The sequence below is a fragment of the Anolis sagrei genome, chromosome Y (genome assembly GCF_037176765.1).
Source record: "Anolis sagrei isolate rAnoSag1 chromosome Y, rAnoSag1.mat, whole genome shotgun sequence".
Taxonomy (NCBI): domain Eukaryota; kingdom Metazoa; phylum Chordata; class Lepidosauria; order Squamata; family Dactyloidae; genus Anolis; species Anolis sagrei.
This window is the reverse complement of record NC_090035.1, coordinates 25,376,445-25,402,754: the sequence shown is the minus strand read 5'-3', so window position 1 is coordinate 25,402,754 and position 26,310 is coordinate 25,376,445. Positions and strand designations below refer to the sequence as shown.

At 44.3% G+C, this 26,310-nt stretch overlaps 1 protein-coding gene across 2 annotated transcripts in view; it reads left to right on the top strand.

Moving 5' to 3' along the window:
- Window positions 1-3,865: 3,865 nt before the first annotated feature.
- Window positions 3,866-26,310, top strand: part of LOC137095468 (E3 ubiquitin-protein ligase TRAF7-like) — a 48,410-nt gene continuing 25,965 nt past the window's right edge. Inside the window, exons 1-4 of one of the 2 annotated variants that reach the window (XM_067462174.1) lie at window positions 3,866-3,941; window positions 22,112-22,229; window positions 22,757-22,814; window positions 23,215-23,306. In XM_067462174.1, the coding sequence (XP_067318275.1) occupies window positions 22,149-22,229; window positions 22,757-22,814; window positions 23,215-23,306 (231 nt within the window). In that variant the 5' untranslated portion in view covers window positions 3,866-3,941; window positions 22,112-22,148. Of the gene's footprint in view, window positions 3,942-15,671; window positions 15,756-22,111; window positions 22,230-22,756; window positions 22,815-23,214; window positions 23,307-26,310 lie in introns of those variants that run through there. The other variant, XM_067462175.1, reaches the window with a different exon arrangement.

Genomic DNA, 26,310 nt, shown 5'->3' with positions numbered 1-26,310 from the left:
GTTGAAATTTTTTTGGGGGGGGGAGTTGAAACCTGCCTCCTAGCTCACGCTGAAGCAAAGGGCACAGCAGGGGGCAGAGCAACCTTCAATAGCCTCAGCTCCACCCCTGTCAACCACCTCCACCAAGTCTGGCCTCCTTAATGAGAGCATTCAACATCCCCCCCCCCCCAATTTGGTTGCTTCACTACATCGGCTATTGCTGCAAGTAATGACAGTGTGAATAAATTGTCAATATTTGCTTGAGATAGTGTTTACAGTTCTGGAGGGACTCTTAATTTTTTGCATATCATAGACTTAGCATGGGAATTTGGTTAACCAGTTAAAATTCATGAGTAAACCAGGTTTTTTTAAAAAAATCTGAAACATTTCGGGGGGGGGGGTTGAACCCCTAAAACCAACCCCTCGCTATAGGCCTGCCACAAAGGCAGCCTGTGGCGTGAAGAATCTTGGCCAAACTTGGCACACAGGCCCTCCATTATCCAACTTAAAATGTCCTGAACTTGAATTTGTATGTTAAATTAGAACAAGCATATTCTTAAAGTGTAATGTCATCCAAAAATATTTTTATTTAAAGTGTTGAATTGCACAGGGGAAGGTGAAAACCCCTGGTGTTATTTTGCTATCTGTGCCCCGTTCAGAAAATTTCCCCTCACTTTCTGTCTCTGTGCTAATTGGATTTTGAAAAAAATTGCCTTGTTGTGGAAACAAGGGTCGGAGATAAAGCTTCAGCTGAGACACCTTTCCCCCATGTTAATAACTCTTTCAGGAGTAAATTTCTCTTCTGAGGGCGAGATTTGTCTCATCCCCATTCTTCACTATGAGCCGTTTGGAAGTCAGATTACGTGTAACTCAGGGACTGCCTGTATGCGGATACAGAAATATCAAGAACAATGCACTTCATGGGATTTGCAGACATTCCCAAGAAGGTACAGACACACATAGAACCTTTTGATATTTTCTGGACTGTTTTGGAATTTCCTAGACACTTACGTAATCTTTCAGAATCCCATGACAATTTCAAGAAACATCTAAAATCTCAGGCAGCCCAACAGAACAGCCTAAAACTAGTGACTCTTGTACTCTTCTACATATTCAACGACTCATCTCCACAAAAAGTGTCATAAACCTATTGTGCTGGTCTACATCTATTAAGCCACATCAGAGCCTTTTAAGTACAGACTACAAACACACACATTGTCACTATTATTATTTTTTGTGTGTCAGAAGTGACTTGAGAAACCACAAGTCACTTCTGGTGTGAGAGAATTGGCTGTCTGCAAAGACATTGCCCAGGGAATGCCCGGATGTTTTATCATCCTTGTGGGAGGCTTCTCTCATGTCCCCACACAGGGAACTGGAGCTGACAAAGAAAGGTCATCCGCACTTTCCCCGGATTTGAACCTACAGCCTGTCGGTCTTCAGTCCTGCTGGCACAAGGGTTTAACCCACAGCGCCGCTGGGGGTTCCTATTTATTGATGAATAGATAAGTTTATATGCTTCTGATGATGAGATGATAGTGAATGGCTTTTGTGGTAATTGTTTATTAACTGTGTAATGTGTGGGCTGTTAATTGTTTTTATACTGGCATTGAATTCTTGCTGTTCTTCTTTGTTGTAAACCGCTGTGAGTCGCCTTCGGACTGAGAACAGCGGTATATAAGTAAGGTAAATAAATAAATTATATACCCAGTGTTGCTGGGATATGCATTTCCTAATGCTATTCATTAGAAACATTCATTATTAGCTTTATGGTTTTATAAACAGTTCCATTAGAAAATTCAGGCATGAACAGCGCTGGATATTTAATTTCTAATAAATTGTAGCAGAAAATGCATAACCAGGCAATGTGAAGTACTTAAGGTAGCTGTGAATAAATAGTTGTTGCAACTGAGCCACATCCTCAACTTCAGAGAAAGGGGAATTGCCTTAATTTGTAAACCATTGCCCTGAGCAAGTCAGTATGTTCTGGCCTAGAGTCACACTCTCTCAGCATTAGAGGAAGGAGCAGGCAAGTGATTCAAATGTGCTTTGGCATCACTTCCCTCTCGTTTTAATATAACTGATCGCTTCCTTGATTGGCGAAGAATAATCATATGAGTTGGAAGAGACTCTCAAGGGCCATGTAGTCCAACCCCCTCCTATTTTCATGCAGGAAAAGCCTGCACTTTGATTGTCACTGTGATTGTGTTTATTGTTTGCATTTTTGGTTTTATTCTGCTATAATTTGTTGTTTGGGCTTGGCCTCATGTAAGCCGCCCCGAGTCCCCATTGGGGAGATAGTGGCGGGGTATAAATAAAGTTTATTATTATTATATACATTTCCATTAAATGTCTGTAGGATGGATGCCCTTTGCTTCGCTTTGACCTCATGCAGGCCGTTCTCTAAAAGACAGCGTTTTATCTGGGTTTTTTCTCCTTTGCCCTCTTGTGCTTGCATCTGAGTGTTGCACACACACATATATCTACAGGACAGTCTCGCTTATTCAACATTCTGTATTATTCAACGCAGTCTGCCTCCTGCCCGGATCCACAGCAGTTTCAATACATTGTGATGTTATGGTGCTAAATTTGTAAATACAGTAATTATTACATAAGATTACCATGTATTGAACTGGTTTTTCTGTCAATTTGTTGGGAAGCTGATGAGGAAACACAACATACAAATAATCTACAAACCCACCAAGTAAATCCAACAAATGCTCCGTTCAGCAAAGGACAAGAGGGATCCTCTCACCTCTGCAGGAGTCTACCGTATACCATGCAGCTGTGGACAAGTCTACATAGGGACCACCAAACGCAACGCCCAAACAAGAATCCAGGAACACGAAAGGCACTGCAGACTACTCCAACCAGAGAAGTCAGCCATAGTAGAGCACCTGATGAACCAGCCTGGACACAGCATATGATTTGAGAACACAGAAATGCTGGACCACACCAACAACCACCATGTTAGACTACACAGAGAAGCCATTGAAATCCACAAGCATGTGGACAATTTCAACAGAAAGGAAGAGACCATAAAAATGAACAAAATCTGGCTACCAGTATTAAAAAACTCTAAAATTACAACAGCAAAACAACAGAGAGGAAACAACCAGGCACATCTTAACACCTCTCAACAAAAGATTTTCCCAGGCTCAGGCAGGCCTTCAAATTCTAATGAAGGTGGTCAGTTGAAACATTCACACCTAGCTCCAGCAGAGAAGAGCTCCTTGCCCCACCCCAGTCATTCCACAGATATATAAACCCATTGTCCTATTTCCAACAGACCTCACTACCTCTGAGGATGCTTGCCATAGATGCAGGCGAAACGTCAGAAGAAATGCCTCTAGAACATGGCCCTATAGCCCGAAAAATACCCACAAGAACCTAGCTTCATCTCCTTTTATAAACTCGGGCGCTTCCCTTTTGGCTCGACTCTGTCCAATCAAATCGCCCCATATCGGGCCATCGGCCAATGAGCGTTCACCACTTTGAAACTCTCTCTTCCTATTGGTCGGAATCGTCCACCGCTCCACGAGGCTGTGTCCTCTCCTGTTCGCCTTCGGAGGCCATTTGATTGGTCGCGTGAGGGAAGAGAGGCCGTCCCTGAGAAGCAGGCCCCCGCGCGGGCACTGATGGGAGTTGTAGGGCGGAGGCGCTCCACCAGTGACGGAATTCTATTAGCGGGGGGGGGGGGGGGGGAGAGGGGGGACAAAGGAACTACAACTCCCATGCAAGAAGTTTGTGGCGGAATTGACGTTGCATGGCTTCCGGCGTCTGTGAAGAGGTGATGGAGAAGGGGACGGCGGCAGCAGCGGGAGGCGGTGCGGCGCCGGCACGAAGGAAGGAAGGGCTGTCATGAGCAGCGGGGGGGGGGGGGGGGGCTTCCCGGCCTGCAGGGCCGCCGCTACCTCTTTCCCGGCGCCGCCGTCCGCCAATTTCTCCTCAGCGGCCCACAGGTGAGGCGGAGGGGCGGGGCCAGGCCCGGAGGGGGCGGGGCCTCCTGCAACACTCGTTCTGCCTCCATTCCAACTCCCAACAGGAGAATGATGGGGATACTTATATAATACTAGCTTGTGGACCCGGCGGTGCCCGGGTTACTAGAGAAAGTGGGTAATGGGGGTTCTGTATGCCAAGTTTGGTCTTTATTGGTCATTGGATGAGGGTTGCATTGTTTTCAGGAAGCGAGTGAAGGTACTTGAAGTCCCATCAACTGCAGCAGGATATAGAGTCGGTCATGGGGGCTCTGTGTGCCCAGTTTAGTCTATCAGTCATTGGATGAGGGTCGCAGTGATTTCAGTATTTATTTATTTATTTACTTACTTTATTTCTATGCCGCTTTTCTCAGCCCTTAGGCGACTCAAAGCGGTGAACAACATCAGTACAAAATATCACAAAACAAGTATAGGGCAATTAAAAACATCACATAAATCATTAACATCAGTATAACAATCATTAGCGCCTCAGCAGTAAAATCAGAATCCAGTCTCGTCATCCATTATTCCGTATTCCTATATTCAATTACACTGTTTAATCAAATGCTTGTTCGAACAGCCAGGTCTTCACTTTCCTCCAAAACGCCAGCAGGGAGGGGGCCGATCTGATATCTGCAGGCAGGGCATTCCACAGATGAAGGGCCACCACTGAGAAGGCCCTGTCTCTCATTCCCGCCAAGCGCGCCTGTGATGCAGGCAGGACCGAGACCAGGGCCTCCCCAGATGATCTTAGTGTCCTAGTCGTTTCATAGGAGGAGGTGTGTTCGGACAGGTAAATAGGGCCAGAACCGTTTAGGGCTTTATAGGCTAAAGCCAGCACTTTGAATTGTGCCCGGTAGCAAACTGGTAGCCAGTGGAACTGGCGCAACGGAAGAGTAGTATGCTCCCTGAGTGCCGCTCCTGTTAGCAACCTGGCTGCCGAACGCTGGACCATTTGAAGCTTCCGAGCAGTCTTCAAAAGCAACGCCACGTAGAGAGTGTTGCAGTAGTCTATGCGGGATGTAACCAGAGTGTGGACTACTGTGGCCAAGTCAGACTTCCCAAGGTACAGGCGCAGCTGGCGCACAAGTTTTAACTGTGTGAATGCTCCCCTGGTCACCGCTGAGACCTGGGGTTCCAGGCTCAGCGATGATTCCAAGATCACACCCAAGCTGCGAACCTGCGTCTTCAGGGGGAGTGTGACCCCGTCTAACACAGGCTGTAACCCTATACCCTATTTGGCCTTACGACTGACCAGGAGTGCCTCGGTCTTGTCTGGATTAAATTTCAGTTTGTTAGCCCTCATCCAGACCGTTACAGCGGCCAAGCACCGGTTCAGGACCTGAACAGCCTCCTTAGTAGCAGGTGGAAAGGAGTGACAGAGTTGGACATCATCCGTGTACAGATGACACCGCACCCCGAAACTCCAGATGATCTCCCCCAGCGGCTTCATGTAAATGTTAAACAACATGGGAGACAATATTGATCCCTGTGGAACCCCACAAGACAATGGTTGTGGGGCAGAACAGGTGTCCCCCAGCAACACCTTCTGAGATCGACCCTCTAGGAAGGACTGGAGCCACTGCAGAACAGTGCCTCCAAGACCCATTCCCGCGAGGCATCTCAGAAGGATACCGTGGTCGACAGTATTGAAGGCCGCTGAGAGGTCCAGCAGAACTAACAGGGACACACTCCCCCGTCTAGCTCCCGGCGTAGATCATCCACTAAGGCGACCAAGACTGTTTCAGTTCCATGTCCCGGCCTAAAGCCAGACTGTGCCGAATCCAGATAATCCGAGTCTTCCAAGAATACCTGGAGTTGTGAAGCCACCACACGTTCCAGGACTTTGCCCAAAAAGGGGAGATTGGAAACTGGCCGCTAGTTGATGAATTGAGTGGGGTCCAGTGATGGTTTTTTCAAAAGTGGTTTTATTATAGCTTGTTTTAAGCTTGCTGGAATGCTGCCTTCCCGAAGGGAGGCATTAACCACCACCTTTACCCACACGGCCAATCCCCCTCTGGCTTCCTTCAAAAGCCAGGATGGGCAGGGGTCTAGGATGCATGTGGTAGGCCTCATTCCTCCAAATATCTTGTCCACATCCTTGGGTTTCACCAATTGAAATGAATCAATTAAAACCAGACAAGCAGATGTTCCAGCTATATCCTCAGAGACTGCCGTTAATGTGGTATCCAGACCAGAACAGATCAAAGCGACTTTGTCTGCAAAGAACTGAGGAAAAGATTCACAGCGAGAAGTCGAATCGTCAGGGTTCCCACCTTGAGTGGTGGGATTTAAAAGGCCTCTGACAATTCGGAACAGCTCAGCCGGACGGTTCTTTGCAGACGCAATAGTGGCTGCAAAGAAGGCCTTCTTTGCGGCTTTTATTGCCGCGGCATATGCCTTTAAAAAGGACACAAACCGTGTTCGAATGCCACACACTCTCTAGTTCCCTCTTCCTTTGCTTCATCGCTGCCAGCTCCTCGGTGAACCAGGGAGCTGGTTTAGCTTGGCTACTTGAGAGGGGACGTTCCGGAGCGATCGTGTCAATTGCCCTAGTCATCTCCCCATTCCAGAGAGCAACCCGGGTCTCGACAGGATCACCTACCAAGGCGGTGGGAAACTCCCCAAGAGCCATCAGAAATCCATCCGGATCCATAAGCCTCCTGGGGCAGACCAACTCCTGGGGCAGCACCGGGATTGTGGCGCAGCTGGCTGAGTGTCAGCTTCATTAAGATCACTCTGACCAAAAAGTCATGAGTTCGAAGCCAGCCCGGGCTGGAGTGGGTGTCCAGCCATTGTGTAGCCCGTTGTCGACCTTTGCAACCCGAAAGACAGTTGCATCTGTCAAGTAGGAAAATAAGGGACCACCTTGTGTGGGAGGCTAAATTTAACTAATTTATGAGGCCATAAAGAAAGAAGACTCCGGGGAATGTGGAATGCGGAAGAACTTCATCGGTGTCGTTGATGGACGATGAAAAGCAGCAGCTCCCCTGGCGGCCAGAAAAAAAAAAGGTTAAATAGCCTTTGTCTGTTAAATGTTGTTTGTCAAACTGGCATTGAATGTTTGCCATATATGTGTTTACTGTAATCCGCCCTGAGTCCCCTGCGGGGTGAGAAGGGCGGAATATAAGATCTGTAAATAAATAAATAAACTTAATGGGTCCTCCACCTCTGCAGAGGTTAGGGGGCGCAGTGAGTCTAAATCTGACCAGGAAGTGGTCGGTCCATGGCAACGGAGAGATGGTCAACTTCTCGACACCGCCACCTTCCTCCCATCCCTGGCAGAAAACCAAGTCCAATGTATGTCCTACACTGTGAGTGGGGCCAGATACCCGTTGGGACAGCCCCATGGTTGCCATGGAAGTCCTGAGCTGCTCCTACTAGGGTATCCTCGGCGTGTACATTGAAGTCCCCCAGCACAAGAAGCCATTGGGACTCCAATGCCAAACTCGAGACCACCCCTGCTAGCTCAGGTAGGGAGACCGTAGTGCAGCGAGGTGGATGGTACTCTAACAGAATCCCTATTCTGTCCCGGTCACTCACCCTCAAATGGACACATTCAAAATTGGTTGACTGCGGGATGGAGCCCCTGGTCACTTGTTCCAAAAATGGAGGCGATAACATGGTGAATGGCGTTTCAACAATGGCGGCCGATGACAAATCCGATGACAATGTGTAGGTGGGGATCACTGCCAGAACAAAGGTTGGATTGGCAGCCCTGAGATAGCAGCAGCAAAATATCCACAAAACTGGCAGCCAGCTGGTGATGATAACTGATGACTAGATGAAGCTGTTGTAGGAAGCCAGCCGGTGAGTTGGAAACATTGCAGCGAGATGGAACAATGGGCTAATATGATGCGCTGAAACACCAGGCCATCCCAGCAGGCCGCAACGATGATGGATTCACAAGCTACAGGCACACAGCATATACCGGTACAGCTGGTCACCAGAAGATACAAGGTCGCAGCCTGGAGCAGCAGATGACGATGCAAGGCAGCAGCAAGGAGTCCTGGGAGCAGGCTGGAGATCTTTGTTGCCCCTTCACATCAAGTACAGCAGGCTCAGTCCCTGGCAGGCCTGTGGGCTCAGCTTTATGGAAGTAGAAACCTCCTTGCAGTTGCTGAGTCACACCCCACTGGAGGAGGCCTGGGCTGCTGGCTACTCACAAGGAGTTCTGGGAGCAGGCTGGAGATCTTTGTTGCCCCTTCACAGCAAGCATTGCAGACTCAGTCCCTTGCAGGCCTGTGGGCTCAGCTTTATGGAAGTAGAAACCTCCTTGCAGTTGCTGAGTCACACCCACTGGAGGAGGCCTGGGCTGCTGGCTACTCACAAGGAGTCCTGGGAGCAGGCTGGAGATCTTTGTTGCCCCTTCACATCAAGCACTGCAGACTCAGTCCCTGGCAGGCCTGTGGGCTCAGCTTTATGGAAGTAGAAGCCTCCTTGCAGTTGCTGAGTCACACCCCACTAGAGGAGGCCTGGGCTGCTGACTACTCACAAGGAGTCCTGGGAGCAGGCTGGAGATCTTTGTTGCCCCTTCACATCAAGCACAGCAGACTCAGTAAGGGTGAAGGTACTGCAAGTCCCATCATCCATGGTCCATCCCCCTTAGAACTGCATCAGGATGTAGAGTGGGTCATGAGTACTCTGTGTGCCAAGTTTAGGTCTGGTCTGTGATTTGTAGGGGCTACAGTGTTCTGTGGGAAGTGAATCGGGTGGAGGTACTGCAAATCCCATCATTCATGGCCCATTCTGCCCTAAACCACACCAGGTTTTAAAGTGGGCTATTGGGCCTCTGTGTGCCAAGTTTGGTCCTAATCCATCATTGGTGTGAGCCACAGTGCTCTAAGGAAGTGAGTTAAAGTACTGCAAGTCCCGTCATCCATGGTCCATCTTCCCTCAAACTGCACCAGGATGTAGAGTGGGTCTTGGGGGGCTCTGTGTGCCAAGTTTGGTCTTGTTCTGTCATTGTTGGGGACACAAGATGTTTTGGACTTCAACTCCAACCATTCCTGACAGCCTCAGGCCCCTTTCCTTTTCCCTCTGCTACCTCGGAATGTTGAGGCTGGCCAATCAGAGACCATATACAAATTGTACCACAGTGGCAGCCAATCAGAACGCTGCCACATACACCTCCCTCCATATACAAACACTGATTTTTATTATATACATAGATAGATAGATAATGATAAGATACTATAATAATGTTAATATGATGCAAATGACAGGATCAGATACAAGCTCCAGAGTTTGGAAAATTTCCTCTTCCCTTTGATAATATAATAATAATAATAATAATAATAATAATAATATGAGGATTTAAAAATCGAACTGCAAAGACTCTGGCACAAGCAGTCAACGTGGTTCCAGTGGTGATCGGCACATTGGGTGCAGTGCCTAAAGACCTTGGCCTGCACTTAAACACAATAGGTGCTGACAAAATTACCATCTGCCGGCTGCAGAAGGCCACCTTACTGGGATCTGCATGCATCATTCACCGATACATCACACAGTCCTAGACACTTGGGAAGTGTCCGACGTGTGATCCAATACAACAGCCAGCAGAGTGTCTGCTGTGGACTCATCTTGTGTTTCCAATCTATGTATATAATAAAAGTCAAAGTTTGTATGTGGAGGACAAAAGTGTGGCGGTGTGGCGGTGTATGTGCCAGCATTCTGATTGGCCAGCCTGAAAGTTCCAAGATTCTGATTGGCTGCCGCTGTGGTGCTATTTGCATATGGTCTCAGATTGGCCAGCTGCAACAGGAGCCCCTGGTGGAGAAATGGGTTCATGACAGAAACGGAGACATGAGAGAAGGAAATTTGCATATGGTCTCTGATTGGCCAGCTCAATTCCAAGATTCTGAGATGACAGGAAAAGGCCAGGGCCTGGGACAGAAAATTACCAATACAGACCAAACTTGGCACACAGAGCCCCCATCACCCACTCTACATCCTACTGCAGTTTGGAAGGGAATGAACCATGGATGTTGGGACTTGCAGTACCATCACTCACATTCTGAGACCGCTGTTAACCTCAACCAATGACTGATCAGGACCAAACTTGGCACATAGACCTCTCATGATCCACCTTATGTCCTGTTGTGGTTTGGCCGGGGATGGACCATGGATTATCGGACTTGCAGTACCTTTGCTCAATTCTTGAGACCATTGCAACCCGCATCCAATTACCGATAAAGACCAAACTTGGCACACTGAGTCTTCTCGATGCACTCTACATCCTGGTGCAGTTTGGAGGAGGATGCACCATGGATGATGGGACTTGCAATACCTGCAATCCCTTCCTAAGACCATTACAACTGCCAACAATGATGGATCAGGACCACAATTTACACAGAGAGCCCGCATGACCCACTCTACATCCTGGTGCGGTTTGGAAGAATTTGACAATGGATGATGGGACTTGCAGTCACTTCACTCACGTCCTGAGACCACTGAGACCCCCGCCAATGACTGATCAAGACCAAACTTGGCACTCAGAGTCCCCATGACCCACTCTACATCCTGGTGCACTTTCGAGGAGGACAGACCATGGATAATGGGACTTCAAGTACCTCCACTCCCTTTCCAAGACTGCTGCAACCCTCATCTCATGTCTGATCAAGACCAAACTTGGCACACAGAGCCCCCATAACCTCCACATCCTGATGCTATTTGGAGGAGGACGGACGATGGATGATGGGACTTCCAGTACCTTCACTCACTTCCTGAAACCACAGCGACACCTATCCATATACCAAGAAAGACCAAACTTGGCACAGAGAGCCCCCTTGGCCAACTCAACATTCTGGTGAGGTTTGGGGAGAACAGACTATGGACAATGGGACTTGCAGTACCTAAGCTCACTTTCTGAGACCACTGTGACCCTCATCCAATGATTGATCAAGAACAAAACTTGGCACACAGAGCCCCCATGACCCACTCTCCATTCTGCTGCAATTTGGAGGAGGATGGACCACAGATGATGGGACTCGCAATACCTTCACTAACTTCTTGAGACCACTGCGAGCCATATAAATAACTGATAAAGACCAACCTTGATACACAATTCTTTTCGCTAATAACCCGGGCAGCACCGGCCCCCCAAGCTAGTAATAATATAATCTCCCCATGAGGCCAAGCCCAAAAATACAATACAGCACAATAAAATACATAATGCAGAAAACAAAAAATTACATCAGAAAATAGTAACAGTAGCAAAATAAAATAAATAAAGCAAATTAACACAATATAGAACAGGATGGGCAGGCCAAGATAATAATATGATAATATGATGCAAAGGGCGGCATTAGATGCCAGCTCTGGAGTATTTTATGATCCCTATGATAATATAATGTAATAATATGATACTAATAAAATAATACTAAGATAAGAGACAATAATAAGATAATGTAGTATGATACTGTAATAATTTTTATAATAATATATGTAATATAAAATAATGGTGACCTCAGTCGCACAATTGGTTAATCCCTTGAACCAGCAGGACTGCTGACCAATAGGTCAGCAGTTTGAATCCGGAGAGAGCGGGTTGAGCTCCCTGTCAACTCCAGTTCTCCATGCAGAGAACATGAGGGAAGCCTCCCACAAGAATGGTTAAACATCAAACATCCAGGTTGCTCCTGACATGATAAATAAATAGCATCAGATTTTTTTTATTTATCGTGTCAGGCAACCGAAACAGTTGTATTACATTTTTAACAGAACAAACAAACATACATACAAAAACACAGAGTTTGCAAGCTTGGTATTTGATTAAATGTCCTTTGACCAGTATCTGGCCACTTGGAGTGCCTCTGGTGTTGCCGCAAGGAGGTCCTCCATTGTGCATGTGGCAGGGCTCAGGTTGCATTGCAGCAGGTGGTCAGTGGTTTGCTCTTCTCCACACTCGCATGTCATAAATTCCACTTTGTAGCCCAATTTCTTAAGATTGGCTCTGCATCTCGTGGTGCCAGAGCGCAGTCTGTTCAGCGCCTTCCAAGTCGCCCAGTCTTCTGCAATAGCATCAGATGCCAGCTCCACAGTTTGAAAAATTTCCTCTTCCCTAGGATAATAACATAATGATAATAATATGAAAATAAGAGAAGAGAAGATAGTAAAATAATATAATATGATGATATAATAACTATAATAATATAATATGATGCAAGGGGCAGCATCAAATGCCAGCTCCAGAGTTTGAAAAGTTTCCTTTTCCCTATTATAATATAATATAACAATAACATGATCATAATATAATGAAATAGTAAGATGAGCTATATGATAATATTTTTTGTGTTTCAGGAGCAATTTGAAAAACTTCAAGTTGCTTCTACCATCTGCAAGGACACTGCCAGGGGACACTCGGATGTTTGATGTTTTACCATCCTGTGGGAGGCTTCTCTCATGTCCCTGCATGGGGAGCTAGAGCTGAGACGGGAGCTCACCCTGCTCCCCGGATTCAAACCACCAACCTGTCGGTTAGCAGTCCTGCCGTCACAAGGGCTTAACCCATTCCATCACCAGGGGCTGCATATGATAATACAATATGATAATATAACATTACTGATAATATGATGCAAAGGGCAACATCAGATGCCAGCTCCAAAGTTTTCGTTTTAACTATTTTTTTATAAAGGGAGGGAAATTATAATATATATAATAATAATATGGTCTTAGATTATTTTAATGATTTGTTTTATCAATTCTGTGTTTTATTCCGTTTTAACATTTAGACGCCATACGTTTTTAATTGGAGTCTGCTGTATTTAGTGTTGTGAGTCTTGCTTAAAGAGAAGAAAACAGGATATAAATCTAAACAATAATAATTACACATGCGCACACACACAATATTATATACCAGGGGTCCTCAAACTAAGGCCCGGGGGCCGAATGCGGCCCTCCAAGGTCATTTACCCAGCCCTCACTCAGGGTCAACCTAAGTCTGAAACTACTTGAAAGCACATAACAACAACAATCCTATCTCATCAGCCAAAGGCAGGCCCACATTTCCCATTGAAATACTAATAAGTTTATATTTGTTAACATTGTTCCTCATTTTAATTATTGTATTGTTTTTAAGTGTTTATTACACTACAAATAAGATATGTGCAGCGTGCACAGGAATTCATGTTTTATTTTTCAAATTATAATCCGGCCCTCAAAAAGTTTGAGGGACTGTGACCCGGCCCTGTGCTTAAAAAGTTTGTGGACCCCTGTTATATACTGTATGTATATTTGATATACTGCTTTTGTTTGCTTCTTTGTTGTTCATTCGTTCAGTCGTCTCCGACTCTTCGTGACCTCACGGACCAGCCCACGCCAGAGCTCCCTGTCAGCCGTCACCACCCCCAGCTCCTTCAAGGTCAGTCCAGTCACTTCAAGGATGCCATCCATCCATCTTGCCCTTGGTTGGCCCCTCTTCCTTTTACCTTCCACTTTCCCCAGCATAATTGTCTTCTCCAGGCTTTGCTGTCTCCTCATGATGTGGCCAAAGTACTTCAAATTTGTCTCTAGTATCCTTCCCTCCAATGAGCAATCGGGCTTTATTTCCTGGAGGATGGACTGGTTGGATCTTCTCGCAGTCCAAGGCACTCTCAGCACTTTCCTCCAACACCACAGTTCAAAAGCATTGATCTTCCTTCGCTCAGCCTTCCCTAAGGTCCTGCTCTCACATCCATAGGTTACTACAGGGAATACCATGGAATATCATGTTTGCTTCTTAGATGCATATAAATATCTCTGAAAATGGGAGGGGGGGGGGCATTTTAAAATGAAAATGTGGGGATTACTGAAAAAAAAGTTGCTTGATCCTTCTGTAGTATTTGTCGCTCGTTTACGGACTGGATTATGATATACATCGAGTGCCATGAGTGTTCAAACAGTAGCATTTAAATATTTCATATTTTGCCCAGATAGTGGAACCATACCTTCATACTTTATATTCATATTCCTAATTTATTGTGAAAAGAGACAAAGGTTCATGAGGTGCTGCCTTTGCCTGGACAAGGAGGGTCTTCTTCCTGTTTTTCTCTTTTTCTTTCTGATTCCATGGACAAATGGTATTTTAATCAACCACAACAGTAAGAAAGTCCTGTTTTTAAAAAAACTTCAATGATTTTACTGACTGTAGTGTGACTGAAAGATTTTAGATCCTTAAGAAGCAAACATGATGAAGCTTTTTGCAAAACCAGTATTGTCCTCTTCATATAGTTTGAATGGTTTGCTAACTTTTTGTATAAGATCATAATAAGAGCTGTTATCAGTGTGTTCCTTAGAAACATTCCTAGTTTCCTAGTTTAAGTCTATATTTGTTTATTTATTGGGCAAGAAGAAACAGCCAACCCTAATAGAAAGACTTTCTAAAGTCCTGATTCCCAATGTGGGGGGCAATCCGTGAATGTTTTATTAACAACGACCTTTTTACATTTATTGTTCTCAAGGACTCATATACAATATATAAATATAGACTGTGACATACACATTTTTAAAATTAAAATCTGAATGTCCGCAGCGGTGAGCTGGTGCTAATGGAGGTGGAGAAAGCCCCTCATAGAGAGGAAATGGAGAGCATAGAGTGCACATGAGCCCAGAAAAGAGAGGCCACTTTCACTCGGCTCAGCTTTCTTTTAACATTACAAGCCATGCAAAATATACACAGGTATCTTTTTGTTCTGCATATGAATGTAGCAAGAAATCTGTGGAAAAACCCAAAGCAAAGTTACTTTCATAGAGAAGTCAATATTTTTGTATAAATTAAAAAAAAAAAAAGAAAGAAAGAAAGATGATCAGCCGAAAATGAATGTCAGGCAACAGGATATTATTCTCACAGATTCTCACCAAAGACACTTTGGAGTGAATTTGGACATTTAAGTTGCCCTGAATTCAATGCAGATTGATGAAATCAAGTGTGGCTCCGATATTACTATGCCCACAATATCGTTCTATATTACGACTTAACTGTATGAAGCATGAATTATTTTCATTCGCCAGGTTCGAGCAGAAAAATCTCACATTTTCCATTCCCATAATTTTTTTCCTGATATCATTCTGGTTACTTAAGGGAAAGAACCTTTTGAATAGATCCATGAGCGTAGAAAAGACGTTCCTTGACACATCATTAACCATCAACAAATGACGGTGACTATTTCCAGAAAACTCACAAGCTGAAGTTTAGGACCCGGCTTCACTACCTGTGTCCCTTGATGACAAAAGGAGTTCACGTTCTGAATAATTAGAATTATATGTCACAGGGCATTAGGAAGGGGTCAGGATTTTAGAGAGGCTTGGGGGGCATGGCCAAAAGAAGGTTGGAACCACTGGACTAAACTCTTGTCCAATTTCAGTTGTACAGTTTTTATCTGGAGTTTCATTTTACCATAGGCTGTTTCAGTTTATATTGTTATTGTTGTTGTTGTGTTTATTTATATTATATTATTTATATTATTGGCTTAAGGAAATGCAGCAGAGAGCATAGAGTGCACGTTAGCCCAGAAAAGAGAGACCACTGATGGAATCTTGCTTAAAATCTCACTGTCTTTTTCTATGGGATGGTTTCAGCTCAAGCTCTCTTCTCTGAGAATGAAGAGCTTCCCTTTCTTGGTAGAGCTGGATGTGATTGGCTCTGTCTTTATTTGGGCAATTCATTTAAATATGGCCTCCCACTCTGCATGCCTTTCTGTTTGCATCACCAAGGGCTTTCTATGCAACCATCTGCCAGGCCTGTAACAGAGACATTTTGAAAGCGAGGAATGTTTGCCTGAGCTTCCTGGACTCCTCTGGGACGGTTTTCTCCCTTGTTAGGTAATGGGGAAAGTATGTGGTGGCCTTTGAAATGCATTTGGGTACCAGATTCACCCACTGAATAGGTTCAATTTTTATGAACTTCTTATAGACGACAGCATAAACTTTATTTTCCTAACTTTAATACCTCTGATCGTTGGGATGTTCATTCCAGTTTTGTCTCAGCTAAATACAGAGTAATATTCTAGATTTCTAATATTTGAGAATATAAAGGAGCAGTGGTTTCCTAGTTCTGGTGTCAACCTTTTTGGCTCTTTCTTGTGTGCATCTGTGTTCAAGTTGTCTATCGATTTATGGCATGGATGTCAACTTTTCTTAGGAAAAGAGGACTCAGAAATGATTTTGTCAGTCCCTTTCTTAGAAATGTAGTGTAATTTATTGGCAGTCTTTCTGGGATTGGAAAAATGACCTTCTTTTTGGACTTGCACTCCCAGACATTATTCTGGATTTTGGGAGTGGCAGAAGGCCCCCTTCCCACATTCAAGTTTTCAATGTTTGGGAAGAGGTACCAAGGTCAGATTTGTAATAACGACAACATTGTTTGTTACCCTCTTCTCCTAATGACCCAAAGGCAGGATACAACACAGTCAGTATTTGTTTGTGTTTGTTCTTTCAAACCACCTCTAGACTTAATGGTGATCCCCATAAATTTTGTAGGGTTTGCTTAGGTAAGGCGGGCGCAGAAGTGATTTTACCAGCTCCTTCCTCCTAAATAGAGATATTTGTTGGCTGTCTGCCATCTAAGCACTAACCATGGGCTGACCTTGCTTAGCTTTCAAGATCAAACAGGATCCAATGCCTTTAGGATATTTCACCTGTTTGTGTTTTCTTGATTGGGTTTATTTGGAAGCTGCAGTGGTGTGGCTGCAAAAGAATGTAGAAACATAACGTGGTGATCTCTCAGCCAACTCCTGTAGCAGATTCCAAACATCATCCTCCAGGTTTGCTGTCTTACTGATTAGATTTTGTGGGTTGTAAAATCTAAAATGATTTTTTTCTGGTAAAATGTTGACTCTTAATTTCTGGATTCCAGGCTAATGAAACTTCTTGTTTGGTCACAAAGGGTTCAATCGTTGTGTGGCCATAAGAGTTTTCCTTCTTTTGGGGCGAATTCATTCTCCCCCTGTACCTGCCGTAGGTCATTTCCTCATTCTCTCACCGGCTAAAGCAAACAACAGTACATTGCACTTAATCTCTTCAAAACACAAATTCAAGGTGAAAGGCCTGGTGATTGCTTCATCCTTTTGTGAGCTTTGAGAGGCAGGATTCTAGGAGGTCCCTAAGAGGCACTTCATGGTAGGTTGGGATGCGGTACCCATTTCCAAGCTCCCACCAAAATCCAAATTAACTGTTAAAGTGGTGTCAACCTGCTTTAATTCTACAGTATAGATGCACCCTTTCTTTGCTATAAACAGCATCACAACTATGAAAGGACAGATCGGGTTCCTGCCAGATCCGATCCAGAAAAATACTGCAAAAGCCCTTCTGGGGCCCTATCTAGACTGTTATATAATGCAGTTAAACTTCATTCTGATACTGCATTATATGGAATTTAGATAGAGACTGGAACAAGATAAGGATAGGGATCCAGAAAACAAAATGCTTGGAATCCAATTTTTAATGACAAAGTTTGGCTTTGTTAGCTAGATATTTCTGCCTGGGATGTGTGTAGGTTTTTCTTTGAAAACAACTGTAAGCTAATTCTGCTACAGAGGGTCCTGAGATGACTTAACCTGGATTAGTTCTTTGCATTCAGGTTGGTAAGAAGTAGATTATTCCACCTGAACAGTCTCCAAAAGATTTACATTCTCCTGCTAGTAAAATCCAGGAGAATGCCATTGGGGTTTCCATTTAAATAACTTATGATTAATTGAGGACTATTTTCAAATAGTAGCAACTCTACTATTCACCTGATAATGTGAGCTGAAAACCTTTATTGTGAGTGTGTTCAAATCACCTGTAAGCCTATAGGAACACAATTAATTTCATAGGCTTTTCTTTGACCTCAGAGGTGCTTTTGTCAGTTCCTTCCTCTGAAACATCAACTATAATGCATAGTATTCATTGGTAGTCTCCCACCCAAGTCCTAACCAGGACTGACCCTGCTTAAATCCCAAGATCAAACAGAATGTCACTGTGCATAATGCCCCTCTTTTATTATCCATCACAAGCACAAGAAAGCGACCTTCTTCCCTAATCTTTTTGTCCTTCTTGTATATTTCTGTCCTTCTGTGTCCTTATTAACCTCTAAAGAGTGTTAATCTAGCATATAGCAGCCTTGCAAATAAGCCCTGAATGTTGTTCAGTTTCTCCCTAAAAGAGAGCGCCAGCTTCTGTCGAAAGTTCATCTGCCAGATCATCCAGAAGCGGTTTCCACAAGTAACCAGATGAGCATCCATATTGGCTGGAACAGTGCTCAAATCTGAACTTGTAAAAGCAAAGGAGGGTGGTTACCCTATTTAATCTATTGCTCACTTTTTTTTCCTGAAATGGCCTTCCCAAAATTAGGTTGTACGTTACATTCACGTCATATGGTAATCTTAGTGCTGAGCTAAAACCAAAGGGGAAGCTGCGTCCGGAGCTGCATCTGGAACCTCTTTTTGAGGAACATCACCTTTCATTTAATGGTCCTGCCTCAGTGCTATATAATCCTGGGATTTATAGTTTGGTGAGGCATAAACCACCTTTGGCAGAGAAGGCTCAAGGCCTTGTAAAACTACAACCTCCATGATTCCATAGCATTGAATCAAGGCAATTAAAGTAGAATCATTCTGCAGCATAGATGCGCTCCAAGGTTTTTGCTTTCATTGCTGGAAGATTTGGTGCTCTAACATTTATGTTTTTAAAGAAGGAATTCTAAGCAGGCAGCAAGTGTAATGCACACCCTTTTGGGCCCAATCACAAAGAGTGCATTTTTTGCTGCTGCGCATTACATTCAGCAGCAAATACTTTTTTTGGTTTCAGGGTTTTGAAAGTTGAGATGCACATTAGATTTGATGGCTCATGAGACCTGAGTCAAAGCTGGCATTTCTGTACTTCTGTGTCCCTTTTATCCTCTAGTGTTTCTCAACCTTCCTAATGCCGCGACCCCTTAATACAGTTCCTCATGTTGTGGTGACCCCCAACCATAACATTATTTTCATTGCTACTTCATAACTGTAATTTTGCTACTGTTATGAACTGTAATGTAAATATCTGATAGGCAGGATGTATTTTCATTCCCTGGACCAAATTTTGCACTAATACCTGATACACCCAAATTTTAATACTGGTGGGGTTGGGAGGGGATTAATTTTGTCATTTGAGAGTTGTAGTTGCTGGGTTTTATACTTCACCTACAATCAGTGAGTATTCTGAACTCCATCAACAATGGAATTAAACTAAATTTGACACACAGATCTCCCATGATCAACAGAAAATACTGAAAGGGTTTGGTGGGCATTGACCTTGAGTTTTGGAGTTGCAGTTCACCCACATCCAGAGAGCACTGTGAACCCAAACAATGAGGAATCTGGACCAAACTTGGCACGGATACTCAATATGTCCAAATGTGAACACTGGTGGAGTTTGGGGGAAAATAGACTTTGACATTTGGGAGTTGAGGTTGCTGGGATTTAAAGTTCATGTACAAGCAAAGAGCGTTCTGAACCTCAGCACTGATAGAAAATTGGGCCAAACTTCCCACACAGAATTCCCATGACCAACAGAAAATACTGTGTTTTCTGATGGTCTTTGGCAATCCCTCTGACACCCCTCATGACCCCCCAGGGGTCCCGACCCCCAGGTTGAGAAATGCTCTAAAGAGTATATAGCTGCCTTGCAAAGCAGCTCTGCATATTGTTCAGTTTCTCCCTAAAAGAGAGAGACGGCTTTTGTTGAAGGTTCTTCTGCCAGATCATCCGGAAGTGGCTTCCAAAGGTAACCAGGTGATTGTCCATATTGGAGGGAGCAGCACTCAAATCTGAACTTGTAAAAGCAGAGGAGAATGATTACTGGTATCTTTCTTTCTGACTTCACATAATCAGTCTCCATGCCTCAGGGGTACTGTTTACTTTTGGCAGCTTCCTTGTATGTTGAAAGAACAGATTTCGTGGTCCGTCTGTCTTCTGTGAAAACGTCCAGGCCTGCTGACTCCAGCTCATTGCAGAAGGGAAAGCTGGGAGCCTTGTGTGTGTGGTCCCCCCCCCCCCCCCTGTTTTGTTGCCAGTAACTGCTTGATTTCTGAGTATCGCAGTTGTTTGTTCCGAATAAGTAGACTTTCAGGAGAGGAAGTGAGAGGAAGCTCACGTAATTGGGACAGAGCACATTTTCATAAAGGAGGAAAAAAACTGGGGAGCCAATGATGCTGACTCTGCATTGTAAGTATAATGCTGTTTGACATCACTGTATGGTAAGACGTCGGTCCTCTTTGACAGAGAAGGCTAAATGCTTTGTAAAACTTCAGATCCCAGGAATCCATTATATTATATGTGCCATAATTGTATATCATTGGTGTGCAATGTTGTATAAGTCCAAAGCAGCTTTTCACTGATGGACAGGTGCATTCCTTCAGTAGTTCTGTTGTTGTCGTAGCTGTTTTATGGGCCATGGGTGACACTAGTGCCTGGTATGGTGTTTTCCCGCATGGCATACATTGTGGTTTTGTGATGAGTGGTTTGGTGTTGAGTTGGCTGCATGTGGCATGGAACTGTTTATTTGCTCATCAGGTTAGAGATCCTAAACTGTATGAGTAATTGGGGACTTGCCACCCACTTTGCCAGGTCAGTGAGGACAGGTTTTGTGTGGGTTGATGAGGCAAGACTGGATCATCTGCATGGCCACTGTTCAGAGTAAGTAGTGTATAGATCTGGGGTTGCCTGGGTAAACATTTTCTTTGAGGCGCTTTCTTTCCTTTCTCTGTTTCCCTCATACACCTCTTTTCCTTGGTTGCTTGCTTGTCCTCATATATTTCTTCCTTCTTCTTGCTATTATTTCTCTTCCCTGTACATAGATAGAGGTATATATCGGCTTTCCCATCTTTGACATCTTGGAGGCTGTGCTTGGTCCCTGCTGAAGGGCTTTGTTAGTAAACTTCCTCCTTGATCAAATTGTGGCATTTTTTCTGGCATTTCCTTATGGGTGTCTTAAATACCTCCCCACTTAAGCGGTACCTATTTATCTACTCACATTGTTGTTTGCGAAACTGCTGAGTAGGCAAAAGCTGGGCTAAAGGCCAGGAGCTCACCCTGTTCTGGGCTTCAAACTGTCAACCTTTTGGTTGGCAAAATTTACTGCAGCTGACGGTTAACCTGTTGTGCTAACGCCCAGCTCTACATGTCTTTGCCCCTTTCATTTCTCTTCCTTCCTTCCCTCAAACCAACCAACATGCATACATACTTTGATTTTTATGTAGATAGGAAATAGATATCTCAGTTCCAAATGAGTAGATAGAAAATAGATATGTTGGTCCAAATGGTCCAGGAGCCCATATCCTTTTGGTTCATAGTCCTGAAATTTTGGGATTGAAGGTCCTCAACAAGAAAAGAGATTCCGCCTAAACATTGGAAGACCTTATTCGCTGTAAGTTGTCTTACATTGGAATTGACTGACCCAAAGGGCAATGAACTCTCCATCTTTGGAAATTTTTAAGCCAAGTTTGGGCATCTCTTAAAAGTACTTCAGTTGTGTATTCTAGGTCAGTGAGGACAGGTTTTGTGTAGATTACTGAGGCAGGATTGGTTCATCTGTGTGACCCATTCTTAAGAGTAATATGTTTGTCCAAGTAGCAGAATGGGGCTAGATGACCCTTGAATTCTCTTCCAGCTTTGCAATTGGATGCCATTAGGCAAACTCTCACTCCTTTCTGTTTCCTCTTTCAACTTTCCCTTCTGTCTACATTAGGGAAGTGACACTTTTAAAACATAGGCATATAGTATGTACACACCCTGGGTTGGGGCTCATTGTTGCAGCAACGAAGGCAATCTGGTCAGGTAAATGCTGCACAGTTCTTGTTGTTTTGCTGCCAGCCCTGTTTATCAAGGTAGGGCCCCTGTTTCTTTCTTTCTTTCTTTCTTTCTTTTTCTTTCTTTCTTTCTTTCTTTTTCTTTTCTTTTTTTTCTTTTTTTTTTTGCACCAGCAGTGGGTTATTTGCATCCTTGAAGTGACTGGACTGACCTTGAAGGAGCTGGGGGTGGTGACGGCCGACAGGGAGCTCTGGCGTGGGCTGGTCCATGACGTCACGAAGTATGGCATGGCACTCAGCTTTCCTTACTTTTCCTAAACTGAGATAAGAGAGACTGAGTTAAACACATGCCTAGATAATGACTATTTTTCCATGACAGACATCTTTGTGTGATAAAACCCCTTTTTCCTTTCAGAGGTGGCTCCAGTGACCTACCGATGCGGGGCTAGATTATGAGCGCCAACAAGAACGCTCGCTACAACCGGTTCCCCAGCGCTGCAACCACTAGCCCTTCCTCAGAAAACAATAACGGGGTAAGAGACGGCCATGGGATCCTATGCCACATTACTTTTGCAGAAAATGTTCTTTTCCATCCAAATCTGCTAAGAGCAAATTTGGAACATAAATAAACCTCCGGATTATTGCATTTTTTTTTTTTGGTGCAGGGAAACATGTGTTCTACAGAAGAAATAATATTTTCACCGTAGAAGTATTGTTAACTATGCAGGAAATGCAGTTTTCTGCACCAAACAACCACACACAGAATAAGATTCTTGTCATTGACCATGCTTTTGGTTTATTTTAAAAGCAATAACAACAACAATAATATATTTATTACCCACTTCTTCTTGTGACTCGAGGCTAGGTATAATGAAACATTCTTAAAATACAAGATAGATATAAGATTTTCTTTTACAAATGTGAGCACATTTTGTTAAGTTGCATTTTTCTGTGGGTAACTTTCCCCCTTCCTTTTTAGTTTTTGTTTTGTTTTGTAATGCTGTTCCATTATTTTCTGACTGTGGAGTATTAATAGTGAAGTGTTTTCTCTTTCTTACAGACAAGAATGGAGACCACCTTTGGCCCAACGTATGCCGCTGTGACTACGATCACCAAAGGTCAGTCCTGAGCAACTTCAGATTCTTATCAAGGGAAAGAAGGTAAATTAGACAGTTTTGCAGCCTTGATAGGAATCTGAAAGACTGTAAAACTGCCTATTTTTTCTTGGTTCTCATTGGTTTGAGGAGCTCAGTAACTTTTGTAAAACTACAGAGGTTCTCAAGCTTTGGTCCTTCAAGTGTTTTGGACTTTAGTTCCCAAATTCCTAGCTATTGGCAGAACTTGCTGCAGTTCCACTGACATCATGGCTTGAAGCAAGTGAAAAAATTGCCTCATAGGGTCAGGGGGGAATAAAAGATCTACTTTAATTAGAAATGGTTTTCAGAGTTGGAGAATGGCTCTGGAGTGTAGGAAGCTGAACCTGTTACAGAAGATCTGATGGTTTTGTCCTCCTTCTAGCGGATGGGACCAGTACCTTCCAAAAGCACCGCCGGACGCCTTCCTCCTCCAGCACTCTCACTTATTCCCCGCGTGATGAGGATGACAGCATGGTATGTGCCCCAAAGCTTACAGTTGGAGGAAATGCTCCTTGAGGATCTGGTGATGCCTTGGATGCATTGAGTTTGGACTACTGTATCACACTCTACATGGGGCTGCCTTTGGAAACTGTTTGGAAATCTCAGCAGGCCCAAAGTGCTGACTGGGGAGGGGAGCAGGAAGCATCTTCTCTATTTCTTCATATCTCAAAATATTGTGTTGCTTAGAAGTGCAAGTGCTTTTCTAGATCTATAAATAAAGCTTTCCGTTATTGGTGTTACTGAAATTAGCATGCATCTTACCATTGATGTCGTCTTAGAATCAAAGACATACGGTAACACTTGTCAAAATGGCTAAACTGGCTACCAGTTCAAAGTGTTAGTTGTGATCTACAAAAACTTATATAGCTTAGATCCATATCTCTCTGTGCCAACCTGCTAGAGTCTTATGGTCTATAAGGAGATCTTAAAACATACTTCTGCTGTGTGCATGTACTCCATCTCAGATTAAAGGGTAGATAGGCAAAGGAAATGATTAAACTTTGGTAGAAGAACCCCTTATGTGGTCTCCTGTGTAAGGTCTCTTGAGGCAGAGAGAGGCCTCACAGTGCTCTTTTCTGAAGTAAAGGAAAACAAAGCATTCTAAGGATTTTTGGGAAGAAGGACAAAGTGACCTCTAGATGCGGACAGGAAGCAAAACACCTTGATCTATGAAACAGAGGTGAAAAACAAAACAGGAAACACACAGCGCAGTGTTCCCTCTGTCCCTAGTTGCTCAGTATATATAAGTATTGAGTTCCTAGTTAGTATATACAAGTCTTCACTTCCAACTCTTTGGTCACTTAATAGATGGACTCCAGCACTGGTTGTATGTGATTCTCCAGGCAACATCCCATTCCTATCCAGTCTCAACAAACACAAGGCCCAGTCTGACTTGTGATTGGTGGGCATTGCGCCTTGGGTCCCCCATTCCCCCCCCCCCAAAAAAACCAGGAAGCTGCGAAGCAGAACTCGGAGCAGATTGAATAGGAGGAAGTCTCCCGACGCAAAAAGAGATTTAGCAGAGGCCAGGAAGGGGAGCTGCTGGGCAGCAAGCTCTCCCTGAAAGAGTAGAAGGTCCAGGAGAGAAGCATGTTACGCCTTTGGTAAGGGATTTTGGCACATTATGAACAGTGTAGCCCAAGGGCCCATATTGGGAAGGTGAGCTTGAATATAGAAACACCAGGGAGGTCGAAATGGAGGTGTTTCTGGCCCCTTTGAGAATTCTTTGGAGTTCTTCTGACTTGCCGTCATTGTCTTCTGCTTCCACCATTAAAGGGCCATCAGCTGAAGGAAGAGCTCAGGAAACAAAGACTCTGTCGAAGTTCAGGAAAGCTACTGGATTCAACTTTTTGTGGATTACAGTTTGGTTTTGCAGGAAGAAAGAGACAGGGTGGGGAAATAGTTGTTTGTATTTTCTTGAAAATGTGCAGGGATTCCTGGTGAAAAATTAGAAGGTAAAATAGTTACTAGGAAAAGAAAAATCCATGAGTGAACATTTGAAAGGATGTCAAAAGGAAGAGGGAGCAGGCTTGTTTTTGCTGCCCTGGAGACTAGGGGCCCTTCCACACAGCCCTATATCCCAGAATATTAAGGCAGAAAATCCCACATTATCTGAGTGTGGACTCAGATAACCCAGTTCAAAGCAGATATTGTGGGATTTTCTGCCTTGATGTTCTTGGATATAGGGCTGTGTGGAAGGGCCCCAGGACTCAGTGGAGCAATGAGTTCAAATGACAGGAAAAGAGATCCTTCCTGACCATAATAATTGCTATTTAACAGTGGAACTTTCTGCCTTGGAATGTGGTGGTGGAAGCTCTTCCTTTGAATGCTTTTAAACTGTGGCTGGGTAGCCATCTGTTGGGGGTGCTTTGATTGTGCTTTTCCTGTTAGACTAGTTTTCCATCTCTGCGATTCTATGATTTGCAGTATATGTAAAGGTAGGTTTTAGGTAGTACTCACAGAGTCAGAATGTTCTTAGAACATATTCAGCATTGCCAAATGAAGTAGCCAGGACAAGAGTGGTTTCATTTCTATAACTTTAAAAGGTAAAGGTAGTCCCCTGACATTAAGTCCAGTCATGTCTGACTCTGGGGTGTGGTGCTCATCTCCATTTCTAAGCCGAAGAGCCAGCGTTGTCTGTAGACACCTCCAAGGTCATGTGGCCAGCATGACTGCATGGAGCGCCGTTACCTTCCCGCCGGAGCGGTACCTATTGATCTACTCACATTTGCATGTTTTCAAACTGCTAGGTTGGCAGAAGCTAGGGCTGACAGCGGTAGCTCACGCCGCTCCCCGGGATCGAACCTGCGACCTTTCGATCAACAAGCTCAGCAGCTCAGTGCTTTAACCCACTGCACTACCGGGGGCAGATTATTCAGATTATTCAGATTATAAAGTTTTTATTGCCATGGTAAATTTCAAGTTGGATTAGCTGCTTTGAGTTTCCTTTGAGGAAAGAAAAAGCAGGTTATAAATAAACATAATAATAATAAACATAATACTTACTTACTTACTTACTTAGGCGATCCCTCGTTGGACGAGTAAAATGGTCTTCTATTATGGATTTCCTTGTGGGTCCATATGTGGCTGTGGAGCCCTATTCTTGCTCTGCATCTTCTTCCGCAGTGAGGGCATTGGTTTCCAGGTGGAAGGCGGTCCCGGTCGGGGTTGGCTTGACGTGCCTTCCTCCTGGCACGTTTCTCTCTTTCACCCTCCACTCGTGCCTCCTCAAATTCTGCAGCACTGCTGGTCACAGCTGTCCTCCAGCTGGAGCGCTCAAGGGCCAGGGCTTCCCAGTTCTCAGTGTCTATGCCAGAGTTTTTAAGGTTGGCTTTGAGCCCATCTTTAAATCTCTTTTCCTGTCCACCAACGTTCCGTTTTCCATTCTTAAGTTCGGAGTAGAGCAACTGCTTTGGGAGACGGTGGTCGGGCATCCGGACAACGTGGCCGGCCCAGCGGAGTTGATGTTGGAGGACCA